Source organism: Spermophilus citellus, assembly GCF_964194105.1.
Source record: "Spermophilus citellus genome assembly, chromosome: 15".
Taxonomy (NCBI): Eukaryota; Metazoa; Chordata; class Mammalia; order Rodentia; family Sciuridae; genus Spermophilus; species Spermophilus citellus.
Genome location: NC_138195.1, coordinates 29,100,551 through 29,113,546, shown reverse-complemented (window position 1 = coordinate 29,113,546; position 12,996 = coordinate 29,100,551). Strand labels below are relative to the sequence as shown.

The 12,996-nt window shown below is 33.5% G+C and overlaps 1 protein-coding gene across 12 annotated transcripts in view; it reads left to right on the top strand.

Moving 5' to 3' along the window:
- The window catches only part of PCDH15 (protocadherin related 15), a gene marked incomplete at both ends in the record, with an annotated part of 726,342 nt that overhangs the window by 515,616 nt on the left and 197,730 nt on the right, over positions 1 to 12,996 (top strand). For all 12 annotated transcript variants that reach the window (XM_081268810.1, XM_081268808.1, XM_081268818.1 and 9 more), the window contains one exon: positions 4,392 to 4,520. In XM_081268810.1, the coding sequence (XP_081124936.1) occupies positions 4,392 to 4,520 (129 nt within the window). The remainder of the gene's footprint in view (positions 1 to 4,391; positions 4,521 to 12,996) is intronic.

Genomic DNA, 12,996 nt, shown 5'->3' with positions numbered 1-12,996 from the left:
AATTATTGGATTTTAAACAAACTGATACCAGAGATTTGCATGAACAAATTTTTCAGGGTAAATTTGGAAGTTTTGTTTGTTTCTTTCTTTTTTTCATGAAAAGTCACCTTTCCCCACTCACCCTAGAATGGAGAAGAAAACACACAGTATTTTAGGTCCTTATGAATTTTTTTCAAAATTTGACTTGTCATTCTCACATTTTCCCCTTTAATAAGTTTACTTTGTTAAAAACAGTTGAAAAAACTATTAATTAAATATAATTTTATAATTTAATTTTATAAGTATTTAAACATCTTTAGCTATCACAAATATGTACAGATAGAATCGTGTTTTTTACATTTTTATAAATACTTTTGTTTATTTGAAATTATTGCAAATTTTTGAAGTTGTCAAATTCCTTATGGGAACTTGAAAGTTCTTCTTAAAATATTTTCACAGTTTTGCTGAAACAGACTTTGCTTGAACATTTATTTATGTATGTTAGTTTTTTAAATTATTACATTTTACCTAATCTATTAGAGTAATATCTTGTAGGAAAGTTCCCACATGAATATACCTTTCTTAAAAATAAATATATACTTTATCTTTTTAAAATCATCATGTAATATTCTTTAATTCTAAACTAAACAAAGTCGAAATAGCCTAAGCTAAAAAGCATTTTATGAAAATTTGCATAAATGTTGCTATGTGTTTATGAATATACTTTATCAATAAGTATTAGAATTAACTTTTAGGAATGTGCCCATGAATAACAAGAAATTCAGGCAATGATACCATAATCAATTCAGTATTTTTTTAAATAAACAGAAATTGTAGAGCCTCACACTGTGGTGCATGCCTGTAATCCTAATGGCCCAGGAGGTTGAGGCAGGAGGATCACAAGTTCAAAGTCAGCCTCAGCAACTTAGCAAAGCTCTAAGTAATTCACAAGACCCTGCCTCAAAATAAAATATTAAAAAAAGAGGGCTGGGGATGTTGCTCAGAGGTTAAATGCCCCTGGGTTCAATTCCCTGTACCAAAAGAAAAAAAAGAAATTGAAGAGAGGATTCTGGGACAATAATGGAGAGTAGAAAGAACAAGAAATCTTTCTCCTCATCTAGACAATAACTGCACTGAGAGAACCTATTAAACATAACCATTTGGAACTGTGAGATCTACTGATGGCTTGCATATTCCAGGTGAATTGTACTTAATTCTCGTCAATTCCAGCTCTTAGCACAGTAGCAGCCACCCATTCCTGACCCTCAGCCCCATGGTAGACAGCTATCCACATGCTTCTGAAACAGTCTTCACACTGTTTGAAGAGTCAGAGTGAATAAGAAAAGCTCTGTCTCACAAATACTGGAGATATGTGCTCTGATCATAGAGGCACAACAGGGAGGTCTGGCCATTATGGTTATACCTCTCTGTATGATTACAAGACCCTCCTCTATCTGAAGTGACTTCCAGGTAATTTAAAAGGCTCCTGCCTCTCTCCTTTGTGAAATGAGTTAACTGACATTATCTTTAAATCGTTAATTTAAATGGTCTATGTTAATTTACTAATATCTTATTTTAAAAATCTAAAAAATCTATCCTTAATAAAGGGCCTTAATATGCTATACCACTTGGAACCATATTGAAGCACATTGTTACCGTCTTTAGGACCCAATCTACAAAAATTCATATCCCATGTTTTACAGTTAACCAATCTATAATAATTTTTATAGATTCAAAAAATAGAGTCAATAGTTCTAATGTATAGCCAAGAAATAGTATTTGGTTTAAATTGATTACCCAAGTATATCTAATGCAAGTACTATCTTCAGACTTTTCAATAAATATATAAGCTGTAAGTATATTTATGTTTATGACTTTACATTTCTAGAATGCATACATTTATTTTTTTACATTTTCAGTAAAATTCTTAACTCATGGAGAGATGTGCCAAAATGTCCATAAATATCAGACCCTATTGGCCCCAAATTTAATGATGTTGTTACTTAATTTTTCAGTTTTCTTAGTGATCTAGTCCTCTTGTACATTACCGAACTACAGGACACAGTCTTTGAAGGAGGATAGAGAACAATCCGAAAACATACAGCTTTTTAGTATCAAGAATGAGACTCTAAAAGAATAGGATGAGAACAGGGTAGATTAGATTGATTGGGAAGTACAGATAGTCTGCCCTATAGGATGATCAGGTAGTTTGAAGAAAAGCCGCAAACTGCTAAAGTGACTCTCAAAGTTTTAATGTCTTGTTCACCTTCCGGCAAACTGGAAACCACTTCAACTGTACAACACACATTTCTTACCCTGGTTTCAACTCTAACCTAACTTTTAAAGAAATAATATTTGTTAAAATATTTTTTGTTACAAAAGTCATGTAGCTTTCTTGGGACAAATATAAATGTTAGAGGGGGACAATAAAATATCTGCAATTCATCTAGTCATAACATTTGAACTTGTTTACACATATATTCACAACACATGTGTATGTTTGTATGTGTGCATGTCTTAAATGAAGAACCTGCAAATGATAATTGTACATATTTATAAATTCACATATTGAGCACACCTATGTATCTACTACTTATTCTAAGAAACAGAAATTAATCAGAACTCCAGAAGCCCAGACTTTTGATTACACTAGTCCTTATTCTGTCTTCTTCTCCACGGACCCCTGTCTTGACTTCTTTCACCATGTAGAGATTATACCTGGTTTTGAAATTTATATAAATGGAATTATATAATTTAAATGGAGTATACAGTTTATATTCAGTCTTCTCTGACTTTTTTCATTTAACTTTATTTTCATAAAATTTATCCAAATGATTACTCAAAGTAGTTTATTCATTCTTACTACCGTGTATTATGACATTGCTTGAATAAAACTTACTATATAAGCATTTATTATTGATGGAATTTTGGGTAGTTTCCAGATTTTGTATCTATAATGCTGTTCTGACCATCTTTATATGTGTCTTTAAATAAAATTTTTATTGAATTTTAAATATGTATAAATCATAAAGAGTAGCTATATGAATTTTTAATGGATATGCCCATGGACATACAAGATAAAGAAATAATCCATTACTAATACCCATTACTTCCCTGCTATGCCCGGTGATTTTTTAATAACTGCTGAACATTTTATATGTTATAAATATAGAGGTTCAGAATAAACCATGTTGCTAAAAAGAGATCTTTCTTTGGCTTCTTTTAAAATAGAGACAGTTCAGCTTAGTCTATTCAGAGCTTGATATGAGGTATAAGTCTCACTGAGGCCTGATATGATCATCATATAATCATCATGCATCATAACTTCAGTGATTTTGACAAAAAGCATCAAATATTTATCATTACCACTCTTCTTGGCAGCAAGAAAATCCAGTTTTTGACCCCTCAGCCCATGGCTACTACAAATCCTCTTCAGATGCATTCACCTTTAGTTGTTTTATCTATACTCAGCTTTTTAGTCTAGCTTTAGATCAGTTACAGATTGGTAGAAATTGTGTCTGTAGTTTTTAAACAAAAGATGAACAAATCTCTGATGACTGTTTTACCTGCTTTTTCTCCCTACATTTTGTTTATATGTTATTAAATATTTTATACTGCAGCATAATGAAGTTTTGACTTTTTAATTTAGGGTTTGTCCTTAGCCTTCTGTGAACTACCCCACACTGTGGTAGAGATAGGTAGAGGCCAAGTGCTGAACTCAGGATTTGATTAGACAGCAGTTTCCAGCTCAAGCCACACATGACAAAGTAAACTTGACTGTCCCAAGTCATTAACCAACATAATATTTTTTGGTTGTAAGGTGAAACATTTACCTTTAAACTAGGTAGCACATACTAATCCTCACCTTCCCATAGGCTATATGATTATAGAGGAATAATTCCACAACAAGTACATGGTACTCAAATTCTTGATTTAGATATAAATCGTGACAATAACTAAGGTGATATATAGTAATAGTATTAGCATGCTTGAGAATATCTCCTTGTATACCATTTTATTTTATAATGTCTTAGGTTTTATTTTTAAACAGTGAAAATTATGTGATTAAAACCATAGGAATGGTACTTTCAGGGATAAAGAGCTACATATGTGTATATATACTTGCCACTCATAAAATGTGAACAAGATAAAGGTAAAATCATTTCCTGAAAAGTAAGCCTCCAGGAAATACTTGACATTTTCAAGATGTTTGCCCTTTAATATCATCATTTGCTTTTTCCATCAGGTTTTGAGATGTCTGAAAACTTCAGGCTGAGGCTGCTGCTTCCTGACTAGGAATAGGAATCAGACACTTTTCAAATAGAGAAATGCCGGGATGGCAACTTAGCTCAATGTAAAATAAAAATAGCTCCTCTCACTTTCAATCATCTTTTTTTTTTTTTTCCCTTAAGACCTCAACTGCCACAGTAAACGTGGTAGTGACAGATGTCAATGACAATGCTCCAGTGTTTGATCCATATCTGCCTAGAAACTTATCTGTGGTGGAGGAGGAAGTCAATGCCTTTGTGGGTCAAGTAAGGGTAAGTGGAATAATTATGTATATATCTTAAATGTGTTTCTAAAAAAATGCATGGTTTCTTACACTTTAATTTTGGAAAAGAGATGAAGCTAATGTAATCTGTTAAATGACTTTGCTGGATACTCTACAAGTTGTTTTTTTTTTTTTTTTATCTTATCCTATTCATCTAGATTTAACTTATTAAGCATGTAGATTGCATTTTATGATTGTTGTGTAATTTCACATTGACTAATGTAAGATTATTCTTATTTAATATATTTCTATTTTTTTGGACATAAGATATTTTTAGAGAACTGTATAATTAGGTTCAGATAGAAATATTCAAAGCATAAAATACATAAATTTACACGTGAATTGACTTGACCATGTAAACAAATATTTAGTATTGATTAAAGGTCCTGTATTTCATACATGTTCTTTGGCCAGCACTCTCAAGACTCACTTCTAGGCTGTTCTCCAGGAAATATAATTTAGATATGAAGGGCCCCTGAGAACTTTGTGCTGGAAATGTGATGTCCAATGTAGCAATGGTTAGAGATGACAATCATTAGACTATGAGATTTGTAACCTCAAGTGTGTATTGATCCATTGGATGGATTAATTTGAATGGACCACTAGGTGGTAACTATAGGTGGTGGGGTGTGACTAAAGGAAGAAAATCACTAAGGGTGTGACTTATGCACCTTGGCTTATATTGTCCATGGAGCCTTTTGCTTTCTGTCTGTTTCCTGGACAGCCTAAGCTGATCAGCTTTCTTCCTCCATGGCCTTCCACCATGATAATTTTGCCTTACCTCCATCTCAGAGCAATGGAATCAGCTGACTATGGACTGAACCTCTAAGCCATGATTCCAAAATAAAATTTTCATGAAGAGCATATTATGAAGAGATTTTTTAGTGGAGCAAACTATGTGCATCTTGTGCCAGGAATAGAGAGAGAGGAAGAGGCTGAGTTCCTACATTAAGTGTAGTTTTTTCCTATTAGAGCCTCTTTAAAGTTTTGCCACCTCTCAATAGTGCCACGCTCAGGACGAATCCTTTACCACATGAACCTTTGGAGGGCATTCATCTAAACCAAACCATTATTGGAGAAAAGAATCCTCCTGTAGGAAAATGTGAGCCACCTGGTTGTCTAAATTCCGGCTTTCAGGGTCCTGCTTATTCCCTGTTCATGCCATGACTTTTGAACAGGATTATTGATGCTTTGAAGTAAGCCATTTCTATAATTCAGACCTGGTTTTATATCCAGTCTTCTGCAATAGCAAAGGAGAAATTTTTCTTTAGACTTACTTGTGTTCTGGGATTTTGTCTAGTTTGATCCTATCCCTTATCATATAAAAACTAGGAACTCCACAGTCATTATCATTATCTTTGTCATTATCAAAGCCTGTAGAGATTGTATAAAACATACATCCTCTTCATTTGTATGCCACCCTAATTCACCGCAGGGGAGAATCTGGGTCATTGTGACATTACAATCTCCTGGTGGTTCTTTTGGTTTCCTGGCCCTGGAAGGATTTAACTCCACAAACCCATCAGAAGGATCCACTTCCCTTGCCATATCTCTGATGTCAAATGTCTTACCACAAGGGAAAAAAAAAATAGAGACAAAAGATTCGGGTGTATATAATCTTTTTTAGAAATTCAGGTAGCGCTAAAGGAGAGATAAGGGAGATATGCAATAAAAGGAAAAGGAGCAGCATCCAATAAAGGGATTACCTTTAAATCAGTTATTAGTAAAAGAACTAGAGTTTAGTATCAAAGGGTATATAAGAAAAGGTATAAACTTGTACATAAGAATTATTTATCCTGACTAGTGATGGAAATGAAAAATTCATACCCTAAATCATGAGAGTGCATGGCTGCAGATGCTTGGGGTGAAGTGGCAATGTTTTGGCCTTTCTTCATCATCAGTAAGTAGGCAAATACTGACATAATACTGATAGAAGGAGGCAAATTCTGAGGTATGTTAGGCTACAGATGCTAGCAGGTGAAAGTTGGCTAGAGTATTCGAATGTTCTGAGGATAGCATTGGACACTGAAAATTTCTCCCATACCAAACTAAGAAGGTGACACATTCTTTACTTTTTTTTTCTTTCTTATTTTTGGTGCTGGGTATTGAACTCAGGGATGCTTAATACTGAGCCACATCCCCAGCCCTTTCATTATATTTTGTTTAGAGATAGGGTCTTGTTAAATTGCTTAGGGCCTTACTAAATTGCATGGCTAGCTTTGAACTCACAATCCTCCTGCCTCAGCCTCCCCAGCTGCAGGAATTAGGCCTGCGTCAGGAAGCCTGGCTCTAAAGTGATAAATTCTTCATTTGGTACATTTGCAGAAATCATAGAAAGTGATAAATGCTGAAATTTGTTCATAAAGGATGAATACTGGTAAGAGTGAAGTTGGGAGGGGTCGGTTACTATCAAGGCAAAGGTAATTGTGTAAGAAAAGGCAATTGTGTAAGTAAAGGCAAGAGCAATGAAAGCAAACCATATCATAAGACATGCCTTATCATAAATATTTCCCTAAGCCACATTATAGAAGATGCTGGGGTTCCCATGAAGAATCTGAGGTATGACAACATAGTTTTCTGAATAGCTTATAGTGGAAAACCCTAAATTTCAAAAGGGTAAAAGTACAAGCATATGAGTCCTGAACTAATCATACTGGTGATTAAATTACATTGTGGTTTTTATTCTACAATATCATATTTTGAGAACAAATTCTTTTAATTGTATATATCAACTACAGGTATTGAAATAATTTGTGAAAATTGACTTTCTTATTTTCTTAATACTTGGAATTGAGGTAAAACCATATGAAGTATACAATTAAAATGCACGAGTAGACATCAATACAATTATTATTTCTAGTTTAATTTTCATTTTTCTTGTTTCTGCCACTTTTCCTGGTGATTCTTTGTTCCTGAAAATTTCCTGCATTAACCTTTCTCCTTCTTGCCTTGTTTTTCAATTTGATAAGAAATAGCTTCTGTAATTTATTTTAGTTTTAAAACTTGAAATATGAATGTAAACACTCATAATTTAATACAGTATAGTTGCCCTGTTCTTTAGGCAAAAATGTGTTTTCATAAAACTAAAATGATTTCAAAAGTACAAAGGAAGAGAAAAATATGCAAAGCAGCCTGCATCCAACTGATTCTGCAGTTTTGGAGAAGTTGTAATGTTCTTGGAATGGAATTTTGATGCATCATAATGGTCTCCTGTTGCTATCTAACGATAATTATATAATACATTAATTTTGCTAAATGACTCATGCTACACTTATAAAATTTAATTTTAATTGTCAACAAAAACTATTAAGACCCACTTAAAGCCAAGTTATGTATGGTTAATTACTCTACTGAATTTGAGTTATTGGTTTGTGTTTATGTTCTAATGATATGTTAATATGAATAACCTAATATTTGTATTCAAGAGCTGAAGGAACTTTTTATCTACTTTTTTAAAGGTAGTGTCATAGTTATTACTACAACCATATTAACAAGAAGTACTTCTGAAGCAATATTTATAGATTATATGTAGCAAAAATGTGTTGTTCAGCATAGGAAAAAATAGACTCCAAACCAGCAAATATAGATCTTACTACTCACAAGGTATAATATAACACCTTCAGAATTGAAAATCTTATTAATATTGTCAAAGTACTTGTGGTAGCAAGAGAGTAAGTGGGAAATGATGTGAGCAGAATCAACCTAATAAACACAGTAATAATAGATTGTTTTAAGTGTCAAATGGGTAATATAAATCATTTCCTAGAAGAACTCAGAGCTCTTACATTGAAATGAGGTGGCCAGGTCAGGATTGATGGGAAAATCATCCCATCATCCCAATTCCTTTTGACCTATTAGTAATATTTTAGGTTTGGAAAAAAGTAAAAGAAAATTAAGATATCAGGCAAAATGAGAAGATATAAGATACAATGAAAATGAAAAGGCATTTAGAAGATACTCAGTCAACAGCCAACAATAATGGAAGATTTAAAACAATTTGCATCAATGGGTCCTAGTGAAATAGTGATAGATAACAGAATCTGTCATTTTGCTATTTTGTTTTGGATCCTTCACAGTATCTCACAGGAGATAGGGTATGCATGTCCTGACTGGATCACAAGCAAGCCCATGGTTTATATTCAGAAATGGTCCCAGATAAAAGATGCCTCATACTAGCTACTGTAGCACTTTGATGACCCCACATCCCTCAGTCAACAGATAGCAGCAAAAGACCCTAAATATCTCTGTGAAGTCATAGGCTGTTAAATCTACAACCTGGACCTTAGGTCCCTTGGAGCTCTGCTAAAAGGACCCGATATTTTCTGCTCTGTGAAATGTACAGCAGAGTACGATGAAATCTCTGTGATGGGCCATTGAGCCTTCAGATGGATAGACTCTAAGAAAGCACTCTTCCCCTGTTAGATTCACCAGACTTCTCATTTTACCTCATGCCCCTTATTATTCCTTATACTTTTGATGAAAATACTGTTGTTTTGATTCATCCTTGCACTAAATCATGTTGTTTTGTGACTCCAGATCCAGCCCTATAATACATAGACCTTGATCAACAGGTTAAATCTCAAGCTCTGGAATCATACTGAGTTAGATTAAGTTATCAAAATGATTATTGTTTTTGTGAATAAGTAATGCAGCCTCTCTGGGACTGGACTTCTTTATCAACAATTGAGGTAGAATAGAATTTTGAATTTAGATAATGGAAGGATTAATACACACATGTCATGTAGGTAACATTGAACATAAAGGAGAATGAGATTGCCTTTGCTTGAGCACATGTTCCGCTCTAGGAGCTTCAGGTGCATTTCTTTGTGTGGATAGGCACAGTGGAGGGTTGGGGAGGGGAGTGGAAGGAGGAAGGTTTGAACTCATACAAAATGTATCTAGGCTTCATAGTAGCATTTCATGGAGAAATTTCTTAAGTGCCGGAATTCTTCAGAATAAGTGCTAACTTCATCTCTGTTTTTCAAAATAATCTTGGGCATAAGTGCATGCACAAATGCATCAGAGAAGGCATACTTGGGAACAAGTATGTTTAAATAAGGTTCTTAGCATGGTATGAAGTATAGAGTAAGGCACTTCCCAACAAACTTCCCATTAAAGACTTGTAGCAATTCTCATGTTAAATTGACTTCTTTTAGCCATAGGTTACAAACAGTGAGCCCTGAATCAACAAAATATTCTCCCAGTTCTCAAATATAAGACGCTGAATTTATTTAACCTGAAAAGCAAATGCATTCCCAGTGTGAGATCTGCACGTTAAATCTTAGCTCTGATGTAGTAGTAGTGATCCCATTCTAAACCCTTAAGGCAATTTAAAAATCATTAGTAATCTGCAGTGTTTAGAAGGGCAGTGATGGTGTCATGTAAAAAAGAAATTGATGTTTCCTTCAGCTATACAATTCAGTATTAAACAAAATAAATCTAAACCTCAACAGTCTGTCTCTGATTAATATAATTGTTGTCTCCCTGTGTAGGGTTCTAAAAATGAAATGAAGGTGGACAGCTTTATGGCATTTTCTTTATTTTTTGTAGCTCAGCATGACATGCAACAGTGCCTAAAACTATAATACTTCTTTTTTAAGTGGGCCACAAGTGGGGAATTTTATGGGCTCTCTTGTCAAGTCAAACAATATAATGCAAACACAAAAACTCAGCTGGGTAAAGAAAAAAACTCACACAATTTGAAAAATTGGTGGTGTTTGTTTTAATACTGCTGCCTGAAAATATTTTTAAATGGACATTGATAATTTGTGAAGTTTGATATTTTATATATTATCAGTTTATAAATAGGTTTAAAAATTGTGTTAGTGTATTTTTGCAATAATTATTTATAGCCTCCCTGTCACCAATTTTAGCAATAATACCAACTATTTGTGTATGTGTGTATGTATGTATAGTCATAGTTGTGTAGTTCTAGATATACAATGAATAACACCCATCCCTAAACTCAAGATCACTAATGGCCTCTTTATTATGAAACATTATTTTCATCTAAATAGTTTCATTGCTCTATTTGAAATGGATCACTCTCCTTCTTGTGATCCATTTCAAATAGAGTGATCCATTTCAAATCTGTGCTTGATTCTGGTTTTTATGTTTAAACATGTCTGATACTTTCTGCCTTCATTTATCTATTTGCTCCATAAATTTTGGCTTTTGGAAGTATCTTCTGGATTGCCCTTGTGACTCTGTGCATTCTTCTGGGAAGTCCTACTCATGTTAAATCCTACAGATATGATTACATCGAGATGCTGATATCTCCCACATCTGTACCTTAAGCCCCTCTGCTTCTTTAAGCTACAATCTCACATAGACATTTACCTGTAAAATAAATCCACTTGAATGCCCTACAGGCATCTCTATTTCAACAGGTTTAAGACTGAATTCTTATTTTCACCCTCCCCAGGAAGGCTTCCTCCTCCTCAGTTCTGCATCTCAATTAATCATCCCCCAAGCCAGGTGCACTGGAACTATCTGAGTTTCCTCTTTCTTCCTTTACCTCCGTAAATAGTCAATCACCAATATTGATCACTTTACGTGGTACCAATCATTCTCCCCTTCTCCCCTTCTTTCTCATAATACCCTCCATCAGGCTCTTATTATTTTTCTTGAACAGTTGCTATGGCTCTTGGGTGATTATCATGATACAAGTCTTGATTCCTAGTGAGTATCTTCAATATAAGTGCTGGCATGATGTCTTTAACAAACCGTTTATCTCCAGAAGACGGCCCTTTTCCTCATTCAGTACATAAGACACATCTTTCGCCACCCACTATTGCTTCGAGAACATTATCTCCAGTCATCCAAACTTGTATCTTAACAGATTTACCACTCAAGTAATATTGGTCCTCAAAGCTCTCCCCATGTCTTTGTTCATGCCCCTGCTTTAATTTCTTCTTTCTGCCTATTTTTTTTAGATAACTTATCCTTGAAAATTCTAGTCATACATAATCTCTTCCATAAAACTTTCCCTTACCCATAGTACCACATTTTATACTGCGCACATTTTTGATGGTACTGTTATATTCATGTTATCTATTTGTTTCAAACTTCTTAAAAGCAGAAGCTCTTCTATATGGGATCTTAGAAACCTCATTATGTATCCTAGTGTCTCACTCTTGAAAGGAAGCTAACTTAAATTATCTTTAATGGACTAAACTTATCTAAAAGCAAAGTTTCATACTGACAATTCATAAACTTTGTGGAAGTAGTGTGTCAACATCTAAATGCACATAATTGACATACTGCACAAGTGCACCCATAAGTAAATAAGTTGCATGACAAATACAGTAGAAGTTTTAATATTGGATATGTATCTATTTCTAGAACTTAGCATGTATAATATATATATATATATATATATATATATATATATGTATATATATACATATATATATATATATATATATATATAGCATTGATTTAAAGAAAGTGTTAATGCAAAGAAAAAAATAAAATTTAGAGTTGGTAGAGAACAAAATAATATATCTATTTGTTCATCCTTGGACAGGGCCATAATAATGATTTTCCCAGGTATAAAGATTATGTAGAAGAAAAGTGTAAAACACCTACTAACAATCTGTTTGCTCATGTATTTGAAATCGTATTTTCTATTTTAAATACATACTCTACTTAAATTATTTAACATTTGTTAAAGAAGAAATATCAACCTGTTTTTACCTCACATTGTCCTCTTCCATTCGTGTCGCTGTATATTTTTATGCAACATTACATATTTATGAGATCACACTTTATACAAATTGCACTTCTGTTTTATAGACTTATGAAAATTTATGGCCTATTCACTTTAGTTGTATTCAATTTCCTTCTCTACAAATGCAGTAGCTCACCACAATTACTTGCATTGACTTTACTGCCTAACTGGGGAAAAACATTGGGAAGCAATCTTTGGTTTAATAAGAAGGAGTTCAATTATTTCTGAAGGCTTCTATTAAGACCAGCTCCTATCTTGTAAGTGTTAAGAACAATATGTAATACACAGAAGGTGATATAAGCATAAATCACAGCATTACAATTATTAAAATACAAACATGGATGTAAATAGAGTATGTATGGGTACATGATGCTTCTTCAGGAGAACTAGCCTGCTTCTCAGACACACTCACTCTGCTCCATTGTAGTTAATTGTTATGCTACTTCCTTGTTTTCTTTCATAGATTTACAACCGAAATAAGCATCAATAAACAATATAGTTTAGTTGTGTCTGTTTTGTGAAATGTATATAAAAATAATGAAAACTTATGTGTGTTTTAGTATCTGACATCTTTCATTCATCTTTATCTTTTTATGATTTATCTAAATATCTGCCTGTTTATTAATTCATGCTATTATTGTACATGACTATGCCATAATTCATTTTTATACTCCACTGATAAGTATTTGAGTGGTCTGCAGTTTGAGAATGCTACCTGCAAGGCAGTTGTGAA